The sequence below is a fragment of the Acomys russatus genome, chromosome 16, assembly GCF_903995435.1.
Source record: "Acomys russatus chromosome 16, mAcoRus1.1, whole genome shotgun sequence".
Classification (NCBI taxonomy): Eukaryota; Metazoa; Chordata; class Mammalia; order Rodentia; family Muridae; genus Acomys; species Acomys russatus.
Genome location: NC_067152.1, coordinates 5,109,500 through 5,134,320, shown reverse-complemented (window position 1 = coordinate 5,134,320; position 24,821 = coordinate 5,109,500). Strand labels below are relative to the sequence as shown.

The 24,821-nt window shown below is 46.2% G+C and overlaps 1 protein-coding gene across 4 annotated transcripts in view; it reads right to left on the bottom strand.

The window, feature by feature from the left end:
- Fam222b (family with sequence similarity 222 member B) overlaps positions 1–24,821 on the bottom strand; it is a 64,239-nt gene that overhangs the window by 3,459 nt on the left and 35,959 nt on the right. For all 4 annotated transcript variants that reach the window (XM_051158034.1, XM_051158036.1, XM_051158033.1 and 1 more), the window contains exon 2: positions 11,653–11,774. In XM_051158034.1, the coding sequence (XP_051013991.1) occupies positions 11,653–11,734 (82 nt within the window). In that variant the 5' untranslated portion in view covers positions 11,735–11,774. The remainder of the gene's footprint in view (positions 1–11,652; positions 11,775–24,821) is intronic.

Here is a 24,821-nt window from a genome sequence, read left to right as displayed (position 1 = left end):
AGCCAGCCCCAACTATACTCTCATTTTATCAGCGATAAAACTGTCCAGCGTACCTCAACACCAAACATCAACTCATTAGAAAACAAGGCTCTCAGAAACCCTTGAACAACACAACCTGAAACGCCACGTTAACAGCAGCAGGGGCGAAGGCACAGTTCTACGACGTCACTGGCCGTGGTCTAGAGAATTTCCGTTCTCCTTACAGATCTTTACTAAGGCAAAGCCAGAATTCCTGGCTTCACCACGGAAAAGGATTTCAGGACAAGTGAGTATGAAGCGGAGTTACCAGGTTTATTAAAAGATTACAATATAAAATTTAAGCATAAGGGCTGGAGCGGGAAAAGGGCACCCAGGAAAGATAAGAAATAGCTGAGCATAAGAATAGGCTTTTCAAAGAATGGGCAAATTACCCCAAGATTGACTTACAATGGGCACATACACACACCATCCTAAGTCACATTATTTAAAGTGGCTAATTTACTACAAGGCTAATAAAGAATTTTGTCTTATCTCTAAATGTAGATTTAAAAAATATATGTCACGCCAGGCGTGGTGGCGCACGCCTTTAATCCCAGCACTCGGGAGGCAGAGGCAGGCGGATCGCTGTGAGTTCGAGGCCAGCCTGGTCTACAAAGCGAGTCCAGGACAGCCAAGGGTACACAGAAAAACCTTGTCTCAGAAAAACAAACAAAACAAACAAACAAACTACATACTTGTCTGAAAAAAGCCAAAAAGCTAAAAAATTGTATTTTGTGTATGAGTGCTTTGCCACTGTGTGTATGTGTGTGTTGAGACCCAGTGCTCCTACCTGATGACCCTTCTCTCTAGCTCTATGAATATAGGTTAAGTTGTTGGTTTGTGTGTGTGCTTGTTTTTGAAGAATTTTCATTTGCAAATAAAGATATAAGATTGGATTTTGAGTATTTTTTTTTACACCTGGAAGAGTATAAAAAACTTAAATGCTGCAGCCAGGCATGGTGGTGCAGGCCTGTAATCCCAGCACTCAGGAGGCAGAGGCAGGTGGATCACCGTGAGTCCAGGACAGCCAAGGCTACACAAAGAAACTGTCTTGAAAATCCAAACCAGGGGGGCTGGAGAGATGGCTCAGAGGGTAAGAGCACTGACTATTCTTCCAAAGGTCATGAGTTCAACTCCCAGCAACCACATGTTGGCTCACAACCATCTATAATGAAATCTGTATACATAACAAATGAATAAATCTTAAAAAAGAAAATCCAAACCAGGGCTGGAGAGATGGCTCAGATGTTAAGGGCACTGTCTTCTCTTCCAAAGGTCCTGAGTGCAATTCCCAGCAACCACATGGTGGCTCACAACCATCTATAATGTGATATGTCCTTTTCTGGCCTGAAGGTGTATGTGTAAGCAAAGCACTGTATATATAATAAATAAATAAAGACATCTTTAAAAAATAAAAATAAAGCAAACCAAAAAACTTGATGTTGCATAGCATATTTTGGCCTTATGATAATACACAAATTATTTATTACCTTTAAATGAGGTGTCTTTTTAAAATAAAAGATTTATTTAATAATTTATTTAATTTTGCTTTATGTGCATTGGTGTGAGGGTGTCAGATCCCTTGGAACTTGAATTATAGACAATTGTGAGCTGCCAAGTTGGGTACTGGGAATTGAACCTGGGTCCTTTGGAAGAGCAGCTAGTGCTCTTAACCACTGAGCCATCTCTCCAGCACAAGTTTTATTTATTTAATATATGAGTGGTTCATCTGCATGTACTCCTGCAGGCCAGAAGAGGGCATCAGATCACATTATAGATGGTTGTGAGCCACCATGTGGATACTGGGAATTGAAGTCATGACCTCTGGCAGCTCTTAACGGCTGAGCCATCTCTCCAGCTCCAAATGAGATGTCTTTAGGAAAATGTTTGTTGCCTTACTAGGCAGTCTTAGTTTCAGCAGTGGAGACAGTGGAAAAGACAGCAGGATCCCAGGTGAAAGGCTTCTTCCTGTTTCTAGCCACATTCTATTCTGCCTCATTGAAACTTATAGAGGAGCTTCCTCTGTCCTGTCCTCGTCCCCGTTCCCCCGTTCCTTCTCTCCTCATTGAATAAACTTCATGTTCTAAAAAACAAACAAACAAACAAACAAACACTTATAAAGCAGCCAAGCGCAGTGGCACATGCTTGTAATCCAGCACTCGGGAGGCAGAGGCAGGTGGATCTCTGTGAGTTCAAGGCCGGCCTGGTCCACAAAGCAAGTCCAGGGCAGCCAAGGCTACACAGAGAAAGCCTGTCTCAAAAAAAAAACCGAAACGAGCCAGGTGGTGGTGGCTGACGCCTTTAATCCCAGCACTTGGGAGGCAGAGGCAGGTAGATCTCTGTGAGTTCAAGGCCAGCCTGGTCTACAGAGACAGCCAGAGCTGTTACACAGAGAAACCCTGTCTCAACCCCCCCCCCGAAAAAACAAAACAAAACAAAAACGAAACAAAACAAAATGTATAGAGGTACCCCAGTCCTGAAGAGGCATTGTTCTAGGCCAGCCTGGACTGCGCAGAGATTTCCAGGACAGCCAGGGCTAAAGAGAGACCCTGTCTCAAAAAACAAAACAAGGGACTTAGAGAGATGGCTCAGCTGTTAAGAACACTGGCTGTTCTCCCAGAGGACCTGGGTTCAATTCCCAGCGACCTTAGCTTACAACTGTCTAGAACTCCAGTTCCAGGACATACTCACAGACATACATGCAGGCAAAATCTAATGCACATAAAATAAAAACAAATATAAACAAACAAAAATCCCAACAATTTACAGAGATGTTTCCACCATGCTTTTGCGTACTTGCATGTGAGTGGTGTGGGGGTGTCAGTGGTGTGCCTGTGTGCAATCAGCTCTCCTTCTACCTTTACGTCGGTTCTGGGGGTTGAACTTAGGTAGCCAGGCTTACAAGGCAAGCACCTTACCTACTCAGCCATTTTGGAGTCAAGTGTTCGCTCTGCAGCAGGGCTGTTCTTGAAATTGCAGCCACTCCTGCCGTAGCCTTACAGGTATAAGCCAGCTGTGCTCAACTCCCAACCTACTCCAACTCTCTAGACAAGTCCACACTCACGCTGGGGTAGATACCGCCTCTCTCCTCTCCTCTTAATGTTCACTCACATGTAATCTAAGCCTTTATTGGTCTAGGCTAGGCTTAGTTGACAGGCTTCTGGTTAGGACCCCCAGCGGCGCGTCAGTTAACTGGGCATGACTGTGCAGCGGCAATCCCAGCACATGGGAAGCACAAGGATCGGCAGTTCAAGCTCATCCTCAACTACAAAAGCTAACGGCAGCCGGGCGCATGCCTTTAATCCCTCACTTGGGAGGCAGTGGCAGGTGGACCTCTGAGTTCGAGGCCAGCCTGGCCTACAGAGCAAGTTCCAGGATAGCCAAGTCTACACAGAAAAACCCTGTCTTGAAAAAGAAAAAAAGAGTCCCAGGTTCAAACGGCTGGGTTGTGGTAGTTCCTATCTGTGCTACCAGTTGGGGGGCAAAGGATGGCCTTGATTTCCAGGCCACTCTGGCCAAGAGAGTGAGATCTTGTCTTAAAAACAAAAGCGCAAGGCAAACAAAAAAACCCTGGCTTGGCCTGCCTAGTCACCAGGCTGCTGCAGCAGAGGCACACGGCTTTACTCTTACAAGGCACCCACATCTGGAGAGCTTAGTGCAGCCCTGCCCAAACGGACAGCTAGGGCTCGGCTGAGCTCTCCTTAGTTCAGACGGCAAATGCAGATGTGTGTCTGAGTTCTTCTGTATCCAAACCCATCCCCAGGCCGAGTCTCTGCTGAGACCCATGTGGAAGAGCTGGTGTGGGAAGTGGCGTGATGAACAGAAGTTCTCTGTTCAAAGCTGAGTGTCCGCTCTCAGGGTTTCCTGGCATGGCAGAGACAGGCTGAAGGATGCGTCCACTGATGCTGACAGTTAAGAGAACAGCCGATTAGAAGAAAGATGAACTAGAGAGTGCGGCTGCAGCCTGGGAGCTGCTGCTGAGGAAGGGCCTCAGAGTGGTGATGAGCACACAGAGCAAGAGCGCCCTCTTACTCTGGAATGCACCAGCTCTAGCTCCCCATACTAGATTAAGCTTAGCCCTTAAATAAACAAAACAAAAAAACTCCAGCAGGGCGTGGTGGTGCACGCCTTTGATTGCTGTGAGTTCAAGGCCAGCCTGGTCTACAAAATGAGTCCAGGACAGCCAGGGCTACACAGAGAAACCCTGTCCCAGGAAAAACAAAACCAAAACCCTAAAACAAAACAAAACAAAACAAAACAACAACAACAACAAAAAACAACAACCACCAAAAATAAATAAATAAATAAATAAATAAATAAAAGCAAGCCCCAACTAAAACCTCCTTCCCTCTTTTTCTGGGTCTCATGTACCTAATCCTCTGTTTCTACCTTCTATGCCAACATGATCACACTTATTTGAAGTTTTGAAACAGGGTCCCACAATACAGATGAAGTCGGTTTTGAACATCTGCTTCTCTTGCCATGGCCTTCCAAGGGCTTAGGTTTCAGAGGCCTGCTACCACGCTCAGCTTCCTGTTTGGTTTGTGGAGAGGGGGGTCTCACCCTGGAGTTCTGGATGGCCTGAAACTCCTGCATGACCTTCCTAGTTCAGGGCCGAGTGTCAGGATTTTATTTTATTTTATTTTTTAGGTTTTTGAAGACAGAGTTTCTGTGTAGACCAGGCTAGCCTGCAAATCACAGAGACCCACCTGTTTTGGCCTCCTGAGTGCTGGGAATAAAGGCGTGCGCCACTAGCACCTGGCTAGTGTACTCTCCCATGTATATACAGGCTTCACTGGCACCTGACACTCACAACAAGTTCCTCTAAGCACAGACAACAGATCTTTCAGTTTTGTCTAAGAAGAAAACGTTTACTTAAATACTTACTGTGGACACAGGCAGTGTAAAGAACTGGAAATCCGTGGCTAGAAAAGAAAGTTTCTGTCTAGAGTCAAACTATGGCTCCATCACTCAACAACTGAAGACTCAGTGGGATTCCCAATTTGTCAATAAAAAGGAAACCTACTTATTTTTTCAGAGCTGAGGACTGAACCCAGGGCCTTGTACTTGCTAGGCAAGCGCTCTACCTCTGAGCTAAATCCCCAGCCCCAGAAATGAAACTTACTTTAATGTCACAAAATTATATAAAGAAACTTGAAGCCAGGAATGGTGGCACGTTCCTTTAATCCCAGCACTCAGGAGGCAAAGGCAGAGGCAGGTGGATCGCTGTGAGTTCCAGGTTAGCCTCTACTAAAAGAGGGTTGTTAGACAGAGAAACCATGTTTGGGGACTGGGGTGTACACGCAGACAGACACACAGAGACAGAGAGAGACTGGAACAGCAACACATGAATCACAGCTGTTTATAGTTATTCAAGAAAAGCAGGTTTAACAGAGCCTGCCTAATCAGATCAAAGACACTGATCACGGAAGCAGCAAATTTAGGACCCTTGCCCTCAAGCCTGAGACCTGAATGTGACAGAAAGCACTGTTGTCTAGCCTGGGGACTGGGGTGGGGTGGGGTGGGGTTCCGAAATCCAGCTCTCTCCAAAGGACTCCTTGGTTATCCTTTTGTTAAGTTGTGGTGGAAACTTGGAGTCTAGAGGCAGACGGCTTGGAAGTCTAACCGGAGTTGAGTTCTGGCCCAGCAACGGACAGTCTTGTGACATATGCAAGCTTCGTGTGGAAAAGAAAGCAAGGAGTAGGGTACTGTGACCCACACTGCACTCTGCACTCCCGCAGCTGAGGGAGGGTCACTATAGTGATGGGTAAGATGATGCCCTATCTATGGAAACTAAAGAAAAAAAGGACAACAAAGTACGAGTCTCCCGTGTACAATTACTGAGTAGGGACAGTGAGGACCGGCAGGTAAAGCTCTTACTGTGTCTAAGCCTGAGACCTAATTTTTAATTCTGGGAACCCAGGGTGGAAGGAAAGCACCAACTCCTGTAAACTTCATAAATGTAAATTGCAGCATGTAAGTGCCTGTGCACATACCCAATTAAGGGAAAGCGCGCGTGTGCACGCACACACACAGACACACACACAGACACACACATACACACACACACACAAGCACGCACGTATGGGAAGAAAGATCATTTGGGCCCAGGGGTTTAAGACCATCCTGGGTAACATAATTATGTTCAAACTCAACAAAATAAAACAAAACAAACAAATATAATGCATATAAAAATTGTAATATAGTACCTAACACTGTAAATACCCAACGCCTGAAATTTATTGGAGTCTCTGGGTCAATTCACAATTGCCAAGCCTTTCCACTAGGGGGCGTGCCAATATCTAAAAATATGAAAAGTAACCAATAGTTGTTCCAGGCTCTCCCAACGCTCTGCATGAAGGAGGTAAAAACTGTCAACTAAAAGGTAATATATTAGGGAGCTGGAGAGATGGCTCAGAGGTTAAGGTTGCTCTTCCAGAGGTCCTGAGTTCAAGTCCCAGCAACCATGTGATGGCTCACAACCATCTATAGTGAGATCCTGTGCCCTCTTCTGGAGGGCAGGTAGACATGCAGGCAGGATATTGTACACATAATAAATAAAACTTAAAAAAAAAAAAAAAAAAAAAAGATATGTTAGAAAAGATGGCTGGCTCAGGGGCTAAGAGGACCAACTTTTCTTGCAGAGGACTTTGGTTTGATTCCCAGCACCCACATGGCAGCTCACAACTGTGTTACTCTAGTTCCCAGGAATCTGGTGCTTCTCTTTCTGGCCTCTGTGGGCATCAGGCATGCAAGCAGTACATAGACAAAACACCCCCACATCAGCTTTTAAAAAATACAGTATGCAAGGGGTGTGGTGGTGCACACCTTTAATCCCAGCACTCAGGAGACAGAGGCAGGCGGACCTCTGAGTTTGAGGAGAGCCTGGTCTACAGAGTGAGTCCAGGACAGCCAGGGCTGTTACACAGAAAAACCCTATCTGGAAAAAACAAACAAACAAACAAACAAACAAGCAAAAACACCCCAGTATGCTAGCTGGTGTGGTAATGTGCACTTGTATATTATCAACAGCTGCCAACAGCTGGGGAGGCAGAAGCAGGAGAATCTGGAGTTCACGGACAGTTTGGGGCACATAAGACTATCTCAGGCTGGGCGGTAGTGGTGCACGCCTTTAATCCCAGCACTTGGGAGGCAGAGGGAGGTGGATCGACATGAATTCGAGGCCAGCCTGGTCTACAAAAGCAAGTCCAGAACAGTCAAGGCTACACAGAGAAAATCTGTCTTGAAAAACCAAAAAAAAAAAAAAAAAAAAAAAAAGACTATCTCAAACAAACCAGCTCCTGCCCTACTCCATCCCCCAACACAAAAAACAAAGCTGCAACATAGCTGTTTTGTTTTTCTGATCAGGGTTTCTCTGTGTAGTCTTGGCTGTATTGGCACACACAGAGACCCACCTGCCTCTGCCTCCCAAGTGCTAGGATTAAAGGCGTGCAACGCCTCCACCACCACCTGGCCTCCAAGACCTGATTATTTCAGGCACCGCACAGTGAGTACTTTGAGAGTCACTACCTTACCCCTGATGCTGAGCTAGGAAAGTGAGCAGGGCCTTGGGGTTAAGAAAGAAAGAAGAAAAGTCCAAATTACATTTTCTGGTAAAAGATGGGCTAGGAGAAGATAAAGTTTATAAGGAGGGGGCTAGAGAGTTGGCTCAGAGGTTAACAGCACTGGCTGCTCTTCCAGAGGTCCTGAGTTCAGTTCCCAGAAACCACATGGGGCTCACAACCATCTATAATGTGATCTAATACCCTCTTCTGGTGTGCTGGTATAGTTGCAAGCAGAGGACTGTATATGTGATAAATAAATAAATCTTAAAAAAAAAAAAAAAAAAGTAAGCTAGGCGTGGAGGTGCATGCCTTTAATCCCAGCACTCAGGAGGTAGAGGCAGGCGGATCGCTGTGAGTTCAAGGGCAGCCTGGTCTACAGAGTGAGTCCAGGACAGCCAGCCACACAGAGAAACCCTGTCTTGAGAAACAAAACAAAACAAACAAAACCACCACCACCAACAACAAAAAACCAAAAAAAGGGGGGGGGGGGAGCTGGAGAGATGGCTCAGCAGTTAAGAGCACTGACTGTTCTTCCAGAGGTCCTGAGTTCAATTCCCAGCAACCACATGGTGGCTCACAACCATCTATACTGTGATCTGATGCCCTCTTCTGGCCTGCGGGTGTACATGCAGGCAGAGCTCTGTACACATAATCATAAATAATAAATCTTTTTTTAAAATTTTATATATATATATAATTCCTAAATAGCTGAAAACTCTCACAGCAATAGCCACCATGGCACATACTAAGAGGACACCCACCTGATGCAGCACGTCCTCCAGCAGCTACAGACCTACTCAAAGCTAAGATGTCCCAAGTTTGTTTGGGTTTTGAGACAGGGTCTCGTTATGTTGTCCAGGATGGTCTTGAGCTGGAAATTCTCCTGCTCAAGCCTGTCAAGCACTGGGCAACACTTGTTTTCCCATCACTGAGCTCCCCTCCAAGTGTATTTCCTCCCAGCTGTGTTCTGAGGAGCCAGGACTAGGGCACAGCCCAGTGTGCTTGCTTGCTCGACTACAAGCGCCCAATCCTCACTCTGACAAAGGCTAGGGCTGGGGTGTAGTTGTGGCCTTAGGTTGGACTTCCATCACAAAGAGACAGGGAGAATGGGAGAGAGAGAAGCAGCTTTAAGAAAGCTGGCACAGGGGATGGAGAGATGGCTCAGTGGTTAAGAGCACTGTCTACTCTTCTAAAGGTCCTGAGTTCAATTCCCAGCAACCACATACATGGTGGCTCACAACCATCTATAATATGATCTGATGACCTCTTCTGACCTGCAGGTGTACATACAGATAGAGCTCACACACACATAAAATAAACAAATAAATAAATAAATTTGAAGAAAGAAAGAAAGAAAGAAAGAAAGCTGGCTGGCACAACAGAGCCTGCTTACAGTCAGACAAAGTTGTCACCTTCATTAGATACCAGAGGTGAGTTTTCTGCTCCTTCAAGGAAGTGGAGTCAAGTGGCTGTTTGTTCTTGTTAATTCTTTATATACATAATTTTAAAATGTTACTTTTCTGCGTGTGGGCATTCTGCCTGCATGTGTCTGTGCATCATTTTGTGCCAAGTGCCAGAAGAGGGCACATCAAATCCTGTGAACCTGAGTTACAAAGAGTGTGAGCTGCCACGAGAGTGCTGAGAATCAAACCCTCAGGAACAGCCAAAGTTCTTAGCCACACACCATCTCTTCAGGCCCACTGTTGTTGTTTGCTTGTTTGTATTTCGAGACAGAGTTTCTGTGTACCTTTGGCTGTCCTGGAACTCACTCTGTGGAACCAGCTGGCCTCTGCCTCCTGAGTGCTGGGGAATAAAGGCGTGCGCCACCACCCCCCCTGCCTCCCCCCCCCCCCCCAGCCCCACTGTTTTTTGAGACAGAGTATCATATAGTCCAAGCTGGCCATGAACTTCTGGTCTTCTTGCCTGTATCTTCCAAGTGCCAATATGCCCATTTTATTTGGTGCTGGACTCAAACCCAGGGCTCTGTGCAAGCTAAGCACACACTCCAAACTGAGCTACATCCCCAGCTCATTTTATTTTCACTCTTTCTTCTGTGCTTTTGAGACAGGGTCTCACCGCATGGTCCTCACCAGCCAGGAACTTGCTATGTAGACCAGGCTGGCCTCAAACTCAGGTATTTGCTCATTTCTACCTCCTAAATTCTAAGATTAAAGTTGTGTGTCACCACACCCAGCTGTATTTTGTTTTTTAAAGATTTATTTATTTATTTATTATGTACACAGTGCTCTGTCTGCATGTACTCCTGCAGGCCAGAAGAGGGTACCAGATCTCATTATAGATGGTTGTGAACCACCATGTGGTTGGTGGGAATTGAACTCAGGACCTTTGGAAGAGCAGTCAGTGCTCTTAACCACTGAGCCATCTCTTCAGCCCTGTATTTTTATTTTTATACAGGGTCCAAAGCTGGTCTTGAACTTGTGATCTTCCTGCCTCAGTCTTCCAAATAACTGGCTTTATAGGTCACCACATCCATCAAGACTAGAACTTTTTTTTTTTTTTTTTTTTTTTTTTGAGACAGGGTTTCTCAGTGTAGCCTTGTCTGTCCTGTCTTGGACTCACTTTGTAGACCAGGCTGGCCTCAAACTCACAGAGATCTGCCTGCCTCTGCCTCGCAAGTGCTGGGATTAAAGGTGTGCGCCACCACTGACCGGCTAAGATTAGATGATGTGGGCTGGAGAGATGGGTCAGAGGTTAAGCGCACTGACTGCTCTTCCAGAGATCTTGAGTTCAATTCCCAGCAACCACATGGTGGCTCACAACCATCTAAAATGTGATCTAATGCCTTCTTCTGGCCTACAGGTGTACATGTAGACAGAGCACTGTATACATAATAATAAATAAATAATAAAAAAAAAAAAAGACTAGATGATGATGATATTTATTTATTTATTTTGGTTTTTCGAGACAGGGTTTCTCTGTGTTAGACTTGGCTGTCCTGGACTCACTTTGTAGACCAGGCTGGCCTCCAACTCACAGAAATCCACCTGCCTCTGCCTCCCGAGTGCTGGGATGAAAGGTGTGCGCCACCACGCCCAGCTGACTCAATTATTTTTAACTGTTGATACGCAAGCAAACTACTCCTGATCTGTATACTCCTGACCAAGTATAGCTGCAGTATACTACTGTAGAAAATTCCACTGAAATGAAACTACACTAGCCGGTTCCCAAGTTGTCTGGGTTGCCATTAATCAACAATGGAAGAGCTGAGAGATGCAAGAGGCTGCTGCCCACTAAACTAAAACCAATGGCTGTATGGTCCTTAACGGCTGCCACCAAGGGCCCCAGTGAGGTGCTCAGGGTTAAAGGGAAGCCCCAGTGCCTCTTTTTGATCTAAAAAGGTTGATTCCAAATTCAGGACTGTTTTACACTTAGACTCTATACCCGTCATGCTATGTCAGAAATAGAGTATTTTCCTTGCATGTCATGTAGTGCAGGGACAGAAATAGGAACCTGATCAAAGTATGAACTATCATGCTTGAATTTAATGCAGAATTAGGACAGAAATCTAACAGGCAGTTCTCGGAGGCTCACGCAGGTGGGAAGTACACCATGGACAAACACCCGGAGAGCCTGAGCAAGCAGGCTCCTGACGCGAGGGAGCAAAAGTCATGCTGCCCTGAGAGCAGACGGCAAAGCCCAGGACTGTGTTTCCATGGCAGAGTGTATTCAGAGATCAAAACATGGCCGACAGTGTAAATAGTTATTTCAAGGACACAGAAGTGAGCGGGACAATGGGTTTCACTCAGCCCCTCACAGGGCTCAAAGAGCAACACCTCTTTTAAGGGTCTAAGCTATACATCTCTGAAGCTCCTTGTTGCTTTGCTGTGCAACACAAGGCTGCCAGCAACAAGGTCAGTTCACGGGAGCTGGGGACCACAGCACCTGAGAGGATTTCTCTGATTGTAATGCTGACAGACAGGGCCTTTGCAGCTGCTGCCCTGCATCTCAGCTCACGAATACCTTGGACGTCCCCGCGTCCTGGGCCACGCACACAGATGTGACAGAGCAGAGGACCACACACCCGTCCCTGGGAACCCAGATCACTTACATTTCTGAAGTCCAGTGTTCATCTGCGTGTGAGAGAGAAGCTGAAAGGACAGGTCAGCTGGTCCTGGTAGACAGGCTAGCATGGCAGACCAGCATCAACACAACACGGGGCAGCGGCTCACACTGTAATGAACAACAAAACAAAACAAGGTCATGGAACACGGGGAAAATCCTTCCATATGAGCGGCACAGGGCCAAGTATGGACAGACAAGCAACTTCATAGCACCATGCAGGTTAAAAACGTATCTAAATTTCTGTCTGTGGCAACACTTCACTCTCAACTATTAATATAGCAAAAATGATACTGCAGCTAGTACATGTGTGGGTGGGAGAAATAAAAAGTGGAAAACAGCGACTCACATCAATAATTAGACAACACAGGCATACTTGTGCACCTCAGCCCTCAAGGATGTGCAGGGCTTATTAGCTCAGTGTGCAGTCCTTATGGGGACCAGGGCAGTCAAGACATTTTTACAAGTACAGGACAGGCCGTACAAAGACAGACACTCACCCACACCTGATTTGTGATTTGGTACTCTGAACTCAGTTTTTGGGTTTGTTTCTGTTTTGTGCGTTGAATCCCATATTGATGATCCTTCTGCCTCAGCACACCTGAAGCAGTGACTACAGACCCGTGTCATCATATGCAAAGCATTCTAGGAAACACAACTGACAACCACCAAAGCAAACCCCATCTCTCCTGCAGTTTCCCTGTGTAGCCGTGGCTGTCCTGGAACTCGCTCTGTAGACCAGGCTGTCCTGGAACTCAGAGATGCTGAGTGCTGGGTTAAAGTTATGAACCACTGCCACCCCATCTCATGTTTTATGATGGAAAGGAAGTATTAACAAATAATTTAATTTGGGGGAGCCTTTGGTGGGGAAAGCAGGTAGGCAAGTTCACAGAAACTCAGGGTCTTTGCTGGAGGCCTGCCAGATCATATCCTTAGCCTTTAGTTTGTGCAAACTAGTGGCCCCACCAAGAAGGCCTTCCATCCGTTTTGATCTTTTAGTCACAAAAGATGTTGGGCCAAAGTGGTTATCAAAGAGCTAAAAGACAGCGCAGCTTCATTGTAGCCCCGGTCCTGCAACGTTCTCACTCTCCACAATGAGGCACTTCTGTTCACAACATTCATTTCTGTGCAGCCTGAAGTCGGAAGGTGACTTAGATTTCCTTTTGGGTTCAGGATAGAGAAGTAAGGGGCTGTTAGCAACATGAGGCAGAAGATTACTTAGGTTTGGAAGAGAGTAAGTGCAATTTGTAGGGCACTCACAATTGTACCTGCTGACTAAGTTTAAATATAAATAGTGCCATCTCTAGAGCTACTTGCTTCCCCAGTACACTAGTTTTGGTGTTTCTATGTGGTTTTTTGACTGTTGTTGTTAGTTTAGCAGAATTAATCATTAGGTAGAGAGTCTAGCATAGACTTAAGCACACGGGGCTGAACACACAGGCTGGTGCCAGGAGCTTACAGATTTTATCTGTGACGTCACAGCCTCCCCCAGCCTCCACTTATTGTTACTGTTGTTGTTGAGGCTTTTAATGCAGCCAAAGTAGCCTCGGAATTCCTGGTCCTCCTGCCTCAGGCTTCCTCCAAGGGTTGTGATTACAGTGTTGCCTCTGAAAAAGAGACATCACCTACACTGTGCATCTACACTCAAGATTCTGCATATGACAGACTGACTTCCTCACTGTGGAGTCGGAACGCTGCAGCTCCAGGGCCACAACAATGCTGGATGACCTTTAGTCCCGCTAGTAAACATTTTATCACAAAGCTTTGCTAACTTATCCACCTGCTCCCCTCACCACTGTCCTCCAGGAAGGCACTCACTGTGGCTGTCTTTTGTTGAGTGACTATAAAGTTTATGTAATCATTCCTACTGCGGTATGCTGTTCAGAACCATCGAAGCCCCTGTCCACGTTCCCCCTTGCTGGAATCAGAACAAATCATCTCTTGTTGCCTTTGGAAGAGCTATATTTTCCTTTAGCAATGTTCACATTGAACTGCTTTTGTTGAGAGTGTAGACTGCTACAAACCACGTGCATGCTGGTGCTAAACACATGAAGTATGAGAGGTTTGGAAGCCCATGAGCGCATGTGCGTGTGAAGTGGGAGTGGGGGACAGGCTAGGATTTAAGGGTCCCCTGTCTCAGCTTCCTGTTGGGATGACAGGCAGTGACCATCCTGCCCTGGAAACCCACTCCTCAGAGACACTCTCAGAACCCCTCACAACAGATCCTTCCTGTCAGCCTTTCACTATCGCCCTCTGCTCAACTCTGAATATCATCACTGGTATCTCTGGCAAGGACAACACCTTGTCCCAGATCAATGGTTTCTACTTTTCTTTGTCCAGTACTATGAACTGATTTATTTATCATTCAGGTACCAAGAAACTCCATTTTCTATGTCTAGACATTGAAGTCATTGTTTTAAATTTATCTGTGTGTGCCTGCGCTTGAGGGGGCGAGACAGGGGTGTTAGGTCCTCTGGAACTGGAGCTATAGGCTGTTGTGAGCCCCGATTTGGATGTTAGGAACTCAATTTGGGTCTTCTGCAAGAGCAATAAATGCTTTTAAGTAGGGAGCTCTCTCTCTCTAGGCCAATATTTTAATCTGGGGTGGGGTTCCTAAGAAAACACTTCTTTTTTTTTTCGAGACAGGGTTTCTCTGTGTAGCCTTGGCCATCCTGGACTCACTTTGTAGACCAGGCTGGCCTCGAACTCACAGCGATCCACCTGCCTCTACCTCCCGAGTGCTGGGATTAAAGGCGTGTGCCACCACGCCCGGCTTAGAAAACACTTCTTAATTATCCTTTCAAATTACAGAGTCAGGGACAAGACTAGTCACACAAAAGATGGCTAATAAAGACTGATGGCTCCTCTTTCTGAATGACAGCAATTCTTTACCTTGGGGCTCAGGGCATTCTGGGGGTGATACTGGTGGTATTGCAGAGGATCACTCTCGTGGTTTAAGGATGTGTTAAGTGGGAGGTGGCTCGGCTGTTGACAGCACTGGCTGCTCTTACTGAGGACCTGAGTTTGGTTCCCAGCACTCACATGGCAGCTCACAATCGTTTCTAACGTCAACTCCAGAGGATTTGATGCCCCTTTCTGACCTCCACAGCACTGTAAGCATGTGATGCACAGACATACACGCAGGCTAGATACCCATATACATAAAATAAAAAATAAATCACTGTGCTGGGCGTGGAGGTGCACGCCTTTTATCCTAGCACTCAGGAGGCAGAGGCAGGCAAGGCTATACAGAGAAACTCTGTCTCAAAAAAAAAAAAAAAAAAAAAAAAAGGAGGGGGACATTAAAAAAACCCAGCTAAGTCTATAACCCTGGAACTTACTTCAAAACCACAGTTGTGTAGTGTACATGTACATGGGTGTCCCAAGAAGAAAAAAAAAGGCGTGCGCGCGCGTGTATGTGTTTGTGTGTGATGTGATGTGAGGCTGCACACCCACTTAAAGTGCACTGTGGAAATCAGAGAACAGCTCTGAAGGGAGGTGTTCTCTCCTTTCACTCTGATTACTCAACTCTGGGTGTCACTTTTGCCAGGCAGGCACTTCCCCGGTTTGACTGTCGGCATCATTACTATTACTTGGATCGGGTATGAGAGAAGGCACTCTGCCATGGTATATATATGTGCTGGTTTTACACACTATGTTGGTAGTATCATTTGCTTCTATATTTTAATCTCCACTGGATAAAACGAGGGCCGTAACATCATAAGCAAGCTACAGTTGCAAGCAGATAGCCCAGACTTTGCTTGTGTCCATTATGACTTGTGTTATGGATGTTCTGAAATCCTGTCAGGAATGGTCAGTGCAACTTGAGCTCAGCTACATAAGAGGAGCAGAGTGACATCTGGATTCAATCACATTCATCAGAGGCTGAGCTGCCAGACTGGGCAGGATTCTGCTCACAAGTCCCTGAGTCTGTGCCCAGAGCAAGACAGTGAGAACAAGAGACCAGGAGAATCCTACTAAACAACTAAACGACTGGAGCCAATCTTTTCAAACTCTTCTCCAAGCCGGAAGAGAGAGCTCATGCCATAGCTGGGCATGGTGGATCGAGGCCAGCCTGGTCTAAAAGGAGTCCAGGGCAGGCAGGACTACAGGACTACAAGAGAAACCCTGTCTCGAAAATCAAACAAACAAAAGTCATTCCACAAGGCCAGCACTGCCCTGACACCCAGCAAGACAAGAACACTGTGAGAAAATCTCAGGTGGGGCCAGGACGATGGCCGGCTCGGCAGGTAAAGGTACACCCTGCCAAGCCTGACAACCCGAGCTCAGTCCCACACCCCACATGCTGGAAGAGGAGAACTGACACTGTGGCATGTCAAGCACCCAACCCATACACATCACACAAATAAATGCTTTAAAAACAAAGACAGCCGGGCACAGCGGCACATGCCTATCATCCCAGCACTCTGGGAGGCAGAAGCTGGCGGATCTCAGTGCATTCAAGGCCAGCCTGGTCTGCAAATCGAGTCCAGGACAGCTAAGGCTACACAAAGAAACCCTATCTCAAAAGGGAAAAAAAGGGGGGAAACAATGAAAAAAAAAAAACCCCAGAACCAAGTGGGATGTATATCAAGGATACAAAAATGATTTAACACATGTAACCCTGGAGATATGATGAGCCACATTAATAAAAAGAAAAACAAATTATTTCACAAATCTCAACATCCTTCTATTAAAAAAAAAAAAAAAAAGGTCCACTGGGCGGTGGTGGCACGTGCCTTTAATGCCAACACTTGGAGACAGAGGCAGGTGAATCTCTTTAAGTTCAAGAGCAACCTGGTCTACAATGGGAGTCTAGAACAGCCAAGACTACACAGAGAAACCCTGTCTTGTAAAACCAAGAAAAAAACAAACAAACCTCCCCATAGATGGTGGCACACACCATAAAGAGCCTGACACAGGGAATCATGAATGTGATCTTGTCTCAAAAAAGAACACAGTCCAGGTATAGGGGAACTATACCTCACATTCTTAAAAGGCCATCTATACAGCTACACATGGCAGCACATGCCGATAAGCCCAGCACTACAGAGGTAAAGGCAGAAGAAGGGTTTTGAATCAGGCTAGAATGGACTACCATCTCATTGGATAAAAATGAGTGTCCCTCAAGAACGCAACTGAGCAAGCTACACTGGTTGGAGGCAGCTACCCCAGGGTCTTACGTACGCTATGAAGAGCAGTACATCACCAGTCCTTGCAAAGATATATAAGAAAGGTAATATTAAAGAGTCCTTGGCCGGGCGGTGGTGGTGCACGCCTTTAGTCCCAGCACTTGGGAGGCAGAGGCAGGCGGATCGCTGTGAGTTCGAGGCCAGCCTGGTCTACAGAGTGAGTCCAAGACAGCCAAGGCTACACAGAGAAACCCTGTCTCGAAAAACAAACAAACAAACAAAGAGTCCTTGGCTTTTCAGGTTCATTTATATGAGTCACCTACAGTTCCAACAGTCCCAACAGACCATCTCCAATAAGCACTGACTCGTGCGTTATCAGCTGACTATGGTTTGGTTGATCAGTATTGATTGGCTGGGTAACCCTGTTCCAGGCTCTGGTAACCTGGAAGTTAGGTGACTGCAAATGTGTTCTGGATAGAGTCTTAAGTGGCGATGACTGGGGAGGTATCTATTCATTCTGAGAAAAGGAAAGACAGCCAAAGAAAGAACACTGCACATTTCTGATGTCTTCAAAGTTATCAATATCCCATTAGCCAACCAAGATACACAGATAAGTCTAAGCCAAAGTGTCATGGTTACCCCTCCCACTGGTAGGCCAAGCATAAGCTGAAATCATAACTGTATTCCCATGAATAAGTAAGGAACTTAATTGCCAAATCACCCCAGTGTTTTATGAATTTAAAATGCAGCCACCTCCTATTTCTCATCTATAAAATGCCAGGTCCTGAGAATAAAGAGATGCATGCTACTCTGTGAGCTCCATGGTGCCCCTCTATAGGCAGTTAGGCAGTTCTGCTGTTGCCTGGACCTGCTACAGATGGAGCCAGGCACACCTTTATTCAAGCAATTCTGAGGCAGAGACAGGCAGATCTCCTGAGTTCGAGGCCAGCCTGGCCTACAAAGAGAGTCCAGGCCAGGCAAGGCTACACAGAGAAACCCTGTCTCAAACAAACAAATGAACAACAACAACAAAAAAGGCTGCAGACGGTTAAGAAGCGTGCCCAGTCTTCTAGCTAGTAAAGGCAAAAACAAGGGTTATTTATGTCTGAACTTAAAATCTGTTGGTTTTTTCCCAGAGAAAGTGGGAAGCAGAAACTAGGAGAAAGTACTTCCTTAAGACAAGACAGAGGCTGGATTCTTACCATCTTTCACAATCTCCTTCAGAACTGTGGTGCAGAGACTCACAAGTGTCAAATTATTCAGATGAAATGTAACTAAGATTACAATTACGAAGCACTTTTTTCCCCCAAGACTCCTGTGTCGTATGATGCTGCAAAAAAACTGCCAGAAGACAGAAAAATTATCTTCTGGGGAAACGGAGTCCGGACAGTTTGCTTGTCTCTTCAGTTTTGTAATGCTGGAGAGCTCACATACAAGCCCCTACCCTTTACCTAACTGTACGAACTTCCGCTGGCCTGTAGAAATGATACCAAGTAAAAGATTTCTAAAGACTGGTTATGGTAGCACATGCCTTTAATCCCAGCACTTGGGTAGCAGAGACAGGCAGATCTCTGTGAGTTCGAGGCCAGCCTGGTGTACAGAGTGAGTTCCAGGACAGTCAGAGCCATTGTTACACAGATGAACCTTGTCTCGAAAAACAAAAACAAAAAATCTAGTATTGGAGGGTGGGAACAGGAAGATACAAGCAAGGGGATAACAATCTGGATGTAATGTGAATAAATTAAAACAAATTAACATAAAAAAAGATATCAAGGGGCTGGTGAGATGGCTCAGAGGTTAAGAGCACCAACTGCTCTTCCAGAGGTCTTGAGTTCAATTCCCAGCAACCACATGGTGGCTCACAACCATCTATATTGTGATCTGATGCTCTTTTCTGTCCTGCAGGTGTGCATGCAGGTAGATCACTGTATACTAAATAAATAAATAAATAAATAACTCTTTAAAGAATAAAAGACATTTAGTATTTCTTTGTTTTAAGTAATTTTTTCAGATTATATCTCAATTGTTATCCCCTCACTTGTACCTTCCCATGCCGTCCTCTCCATCTTCCACCCTATTCCCCTCCCCTAGGTCTGTGACAGAAGGGGACCTCCTCCCCCACCATATGATCACAGCTTATCAGGTCTCATCCTGGTAGCCTGCTTCCCCTTCCTCTGAGTGCCACCAGGTCTCCCCACCAAGGGAAAGTGGGCAAATAGGGCGCACCAGAGACCAGAGCTCATGTCACAGTCGGTCCCCACTCTCCGCACAACTGTGGAGAATGTGCTGGTCAGGTTGGCCTTGATCTCACACAGATCTGCTTGCTTCTGCCTCCATGCACATTAAAAAGGTGTGTGCCACCATGCTGGGCTCCTAGAGTCTCTTAACAGGCCCTGACTAAAGGCAAAACAAGTCAGAGAGCAGACAGGTTACAGGTTGTTTTTAAGATTTGTTTTTGCGAGCCAGGCGTGGTGGCGCACGCCTTTAATCCCAGCACTCTGGAGGCAGAGGCAGGCGGATCATTGTGAGTTCGAGGCCAGCCTGGCCTACAAAGCGAGTCCAGGACAGCCAAGGCTACACAGAGAAACCCTGTCTCGAAAAACAAAACAAACAAACAAAAAAAGATTTGTTTTTGTTTTTAATCTCAATCAATCAATCTCTCTCTCTCTCCTCTCTCTCTCTCTCTCTCTCTCTCTCTCTCTCCTCCTCCTCTCCCTCTCTCACTCCCTCTCTCCCTCTCTCCCATCGCTCTCCGCCCTCTCCTCTCTCTCTCTCTCTCTCTCTCTCTCTCTCTCTCTCTCTCTCTCTGTGTGTGTGTGTGTGTGTCTCTGTCTGTCTGTCTGTCCCTGTGTCCTAGACCTGGAATTACAGGCAGCTGAGCTGTCTGACATGTATGTGTGCTAGGAGGACTAACCACTGGGCCATCTCTTCAAACCCCACAGTTTTCACGGAAGCCTGGGGTGGAGCATGCCTAAGGCTCCAGCTCTACAAAGTCAAGGCAGGAGAACTGTGGCCAACCCAAGGTCGGCTTGGTTTATCTACCAAGACACTATCTTCCTAGCACTCGGGAGACAGAGGCAGGTGGATTGATGTGAGTTGAAGGCCCGCCTGGTCTACAAAGTGAGTCCAGGACAGCCAAGACTACACAGGAAAAAAAAAAACCCTTTCTCAAAAAAACAAAAACAAACAAACAAACAAAAAAAACAATCCCACCCACAAAAGATTGATTTATTCTGTACATAGAGTTTTGTCTGCATGTACACCAGAAGAGGGCATCAGATCTCATTATAGATGGCTGTGAGCCACCATGTGGTTGCTGGGAATTGAACTCAGGACCTTTGGAAGAGCAAGCAGTGGTCTTAGCCTCTGAGCCACCTCTCCAGCCCCCAATACACTATCTTTAAAAAAGAAAAAAAGTTCCTCAGTACAGGTAGTCAATGCAGTCTTAAAGACTGTAGTCCTAACAGGTAAAGGTAAAGGAGCTTTTACGCCCTTAGCAGCAGCAGGGTCTGGCAAATGTGTTTGGAAAGCAGCTACTACACACGCTGCACAATTCTGTCGCTTCCTCCTCCTCACAACGGCATAAAAGTACAGAAGCCCAGAATTCCCTAGGATAACCTCTTGCCACAGAGTCACTTCACCAGAAAGGACAGCTTCTAATCAGTCTAGAACGTGACTTTCAAGTGTGAATGGTGACAGAAAGTTAAGGTCACCCAGAAAGCTTGTTCTATTCTAAGTACCCAAATCACAAGGCGCTACTCAGAAACAAGCCTAGATGGCAGTTTGGGGTTGTGCTCAGCCATGTTTCTGAGCCCACTGCCTTATCATACACTTTGATAAGTTCTAGTGCACGGGCAGCTTCCTTATTGTGCTGAAAGTGTTTCCTCAAAGCATACTGCTGGGTTTATGACATTTTCCAGAGGCATTTATAAACTTATTTTTGCTACTTAGTAACACCGATTCTCACTGTTTATCAAAACTGCAATGAATGACTTAAATTAAGCGGGTGCAGAAGATTTATGAATAGAAGCAAGAGAAGGAATCTATCCAAACACTGAGGGCATGCCAGAGGGTAAGGACATGACTCCTACTACAGACACTGTCAGAGAAATACAAGCAATTACTAAATATATAAAGAAATGGTACCATCATCTAGTAATTTAAAAAAAACTACCAACTTTAGTGACACAGTCCTGTAGACCCGAGGCTTAGGGAGTGGGGGCAGGAAGATAAGGAATTCAGGCCTGCTTCAGCTACATACTGAGCTAGAGGTCAGCCCGTACTACATGAGACCCTGTCCGCAACCAGGGAAGAACGGAGGGGACGGGGAAGGGGGAGCGGGAGGGGGATGGAGGGGAGGGGAATTGAGGGGAGGGAGATTGGGGAATGGAGGGGAGGGGAGGGGGCTCGATTTACTGGGTTTTGTCAACTTGATACAAACCTAGACTTATCTGGAAGAGGAAATCTTAGCTGAGAAAGGTGTTTCCACAAGACTGGCCTGTGGGCGAGTCTATGGGCATGTTCTTGATTTATGGCTGGAGTATGAGGGCTCGGCCTGCTGTAGGCACTGTCACCCTGGGCAGGTGGTCCTGGACTGCAAAAGAATGCAGGCCGAGTAAGCCATGGCAAGGAAGCCACATGACTGCCCTCAGTGATGGGCCGTGACCTGAGAACTGGTAAGATGAAATAAACCTTTTCCTCTCCCAGTTGTTCTGGTGATGGTGCAGCATCACAGCAACAGAAACCCCAACTAAGGCGGAGGGAAAGAGTGAACCAGGTATGGTGACACAAGCCTGGATTCCAGCATGTGGGAGACTGTGAGGCAGAAGGACCGAAGTCAGCCTGGGACACAGAATGAGACTCTACCACCTCTCCTCCCAAATTTAAAGAAGTAAATTAAGTAGAACAGGATGGAGTTGTTGTTGTTAAAAACTTACAAATAGCTAGGCATGATGGCATACTCCTTTAAATACCTGGGAGGCAGAGGCAGAGGCAGGGGCAGGTGGATCTCTGTGAGTTTGAGGCCAGCCTAGTCTACACAGAGAATTCTAGGATAGTCAGAAATACACAGAGACCCAAAAAATTCCAAAAATAAAACCTCAAACCTCATTGAGTCAAGGAAACAGTGACCACCACAGTGATAATACAGCAAAGTGTGTGCCTGGTTCCCCCTAAGGGACAGAAGAGCTTTGCATGCCCTGGCTCTGAGCTACTGTGTGGGTGCCGGCTCAAACAGGAGTCTTCAGGAAGAACAGTGCTCTTAACCACTGAGCCATCTCTCCAGCCCAGATCACTTCATTCTTGCCAACAAAATCAAACTTCTACTTTACATATTAACCAATTATACTGCATAAATATTCATATACAGGCCGGAGAAACAGCTCTGTGGATTACCATAAGTACCTGCTCCATGCCAGGAGGACTGGAGTTTGGATCCCCAGCCCACACATAAGACCATGTAGGTGTGGCGGCCCATCTGTGATCCCAGAACTCTAAAATTCCTAGGACAAGCCAGGCGTGGTGGTGCTCACCTTCAATTCCAGCACTCAGGGAGGCATAGGCAGGAGAGTGTCTGTGAGTCTGATGACAGCCTGGGCTACCCATCCCAACAAAACAAAATAGCAATGTTGAAGTGTAGAAAAGGTGGGGCTGAAATCAGAGGACTAGGAAAGACTGGTCTGTTAGTGAGGATTCTCGGTTTTATTTGTGACAGTGTCTCATGTAGCCCAAGAAGGCTTTGAAATGAATGGATTGCTGAAAATAACCTTAAGAGTCTGATCCTCACCCAGGCGTGGTGGTGCACACCTGTAATCCCAGCACTCGGGAGGCAGAGGCAGGCAAAATCTGTGAGTTTGAGGCCAGCCTGGTCTACAAAGTGAGTCCAGGACAGCCAAGGCTACAAAAAGAAAAACAAAACAAAAAGAGTCTGATCCTCCTGCCTCCACCACTTAAGTACAGGGATTGCAGCCCTGATAACTACACCAGGCTTTCTTCCTATGCCTCTTTTTCTTTTCTTTTTTTTTTTTTTTTGAGACAGCAATCGCCTCTTTTTCTACCAAGCAATGTGTATGTTCAACTTTCTACTAAAAGAATATTCTAGATGCCAGATGTGGTGGTGCACTCCTTTAGTCTCAGCACTCAGGAGGCAGAGGCAGACGGATGGCTGTGAGTTCAAGGCCACCATGGTCTACAAAGCAAGTCTAGGACAGCCAAGGCTACATAGAGAGACCCTGTCTCAAAAAACAAAACAAAAGAATATTCTAGGGATGGGCAAGATGACTGGGAAGGTAAAAGTAAGCTACCAAATTCGACAGCATGAGTTTGATCCCTGGAGCCCACTTGGTAGAAAAGAGAACTGAGCCAGGCATGGTGGCACATGCCTTTAATCCCAGCACTCAGGAGGCAGAGGCTAGCCTGATTTATAAAGTGAGCCCAAGACAGCCAAGGCAACATAGAGAAACCTTGTCTACAAAGTGAGTCCAGGACAGCCAAAGCTACACAGAGAAACCCTGTCTCGAAAACCCAAAACAAAAAACAAAACAAAACAAAACAAAAAACACCAAACCAAACCAACAAAACAACAAAAAACAAAGCAAGCTGGGGATGTGGCTCACTTGGTTGGGTGCCTGACTAGCATGCATGAGGACCAGCACCAGAAACTCAGCATGGTGTTTCGGACATCTAGTATCAGCACTTAGGAAGAGAAGACAAGAAGATCATTCTCAGCCGGGCGGTGGTGGCGCACGCCTTTAATCCCGGCACTCGGGAGGCAGAGGCAGGTGGATCACTGTGAGTTCAAGGCCAGCCTGGTCTACAAAGGGATTCCAGGACAGCCTGTCTCGACAGAGAAACCCTGTCTCGAAAACAAAAAAAGAAAAAAAAGATCCTTCTCAACTACTTTCCAAGTGGGAGGCCAGCCTGGGCACATGAGGCTGTCAATAAGCAGGTAATTTTCTGATGAAGCTAAGGAAGCATATCCTCAGCATCCTACTGACTTAAAATCAGAAGGTTTTCCTTTGCACTTAGGACAGAACTTAACATAGCTAGAGACCAGCCTGCTCTTGCAAATTACTATAATGTCACAATGAGCACACACTGCTGAGAATGACAGCTCTATCTTGGCCTAATCTCCTATGACAAGCACAAGTGAACTCAAGGGTATGATCTCAGGATATTAAAAAAAACAAGGCCTGCTCCTAACAGGTTCTACTGAAATATAATCCTACATGCTCTTCAAAAGAAGGACAATGTTTTAACTGTGAGACCGGTTTCTCGAACATTCTGACCTCTCCTCTAAAAGAGGTCTGGAAAAAGAAACAGCCGCGCAGGCGGGGATGAACCGTGTCATGGTGGTCATTACAATCCGTCAAGTTCATACCTCGGCCTTGGGATAACTGCAGCCAGAATTGACTTGACGGTAATTATCACCGCTATCTGCAATAAAAGTTAATTGGACATAATTGAACTAACGCCCTAATCAGAGGGAAGATGCAATTGGCAAAAAGCCCATTTCTCCTGCGCCTTCTATCTGATAGCAAATGAAACAGTAATGATAATTTGTGGACAAACACGAAATTGCTCTCATGGTTCCCCCACTGCAAATCACTCAGCAATCCCAGCTAACGCCTGGCGAGTTGAGCCAGGAGAAAAATCATTAACCTGTGCTTCTGATAAAGATGAATTTTAACCATAGCCAAGGCCAGTATAGCTGTCGATTGCTAAGAACCGGTAAGTTTCCTCTGCACAAGCTGAGCAAAGCACGCGGCCTCCCCTCCGTGCTCTAAAGCTCTGGGCTGCGTGCATTCTCGGCCACCAGTATGTTCTAGTAAAACGTTACGGGGCGGGGGGGGGGGGGGGGGGGGTATGGCTCAGCACTTCAAAGTGCTCACTGCTCCTGCAGAGGACCTGAGGTCAATTCCTAGCACCCACCCGGCAGTTCACAACTACACAGGACTCTACAGTTCCAGGGGAACTAAGGTTTTCTTCTTGTCTCCTCAGGCTCCAGCATGCACATAGTGCACACACA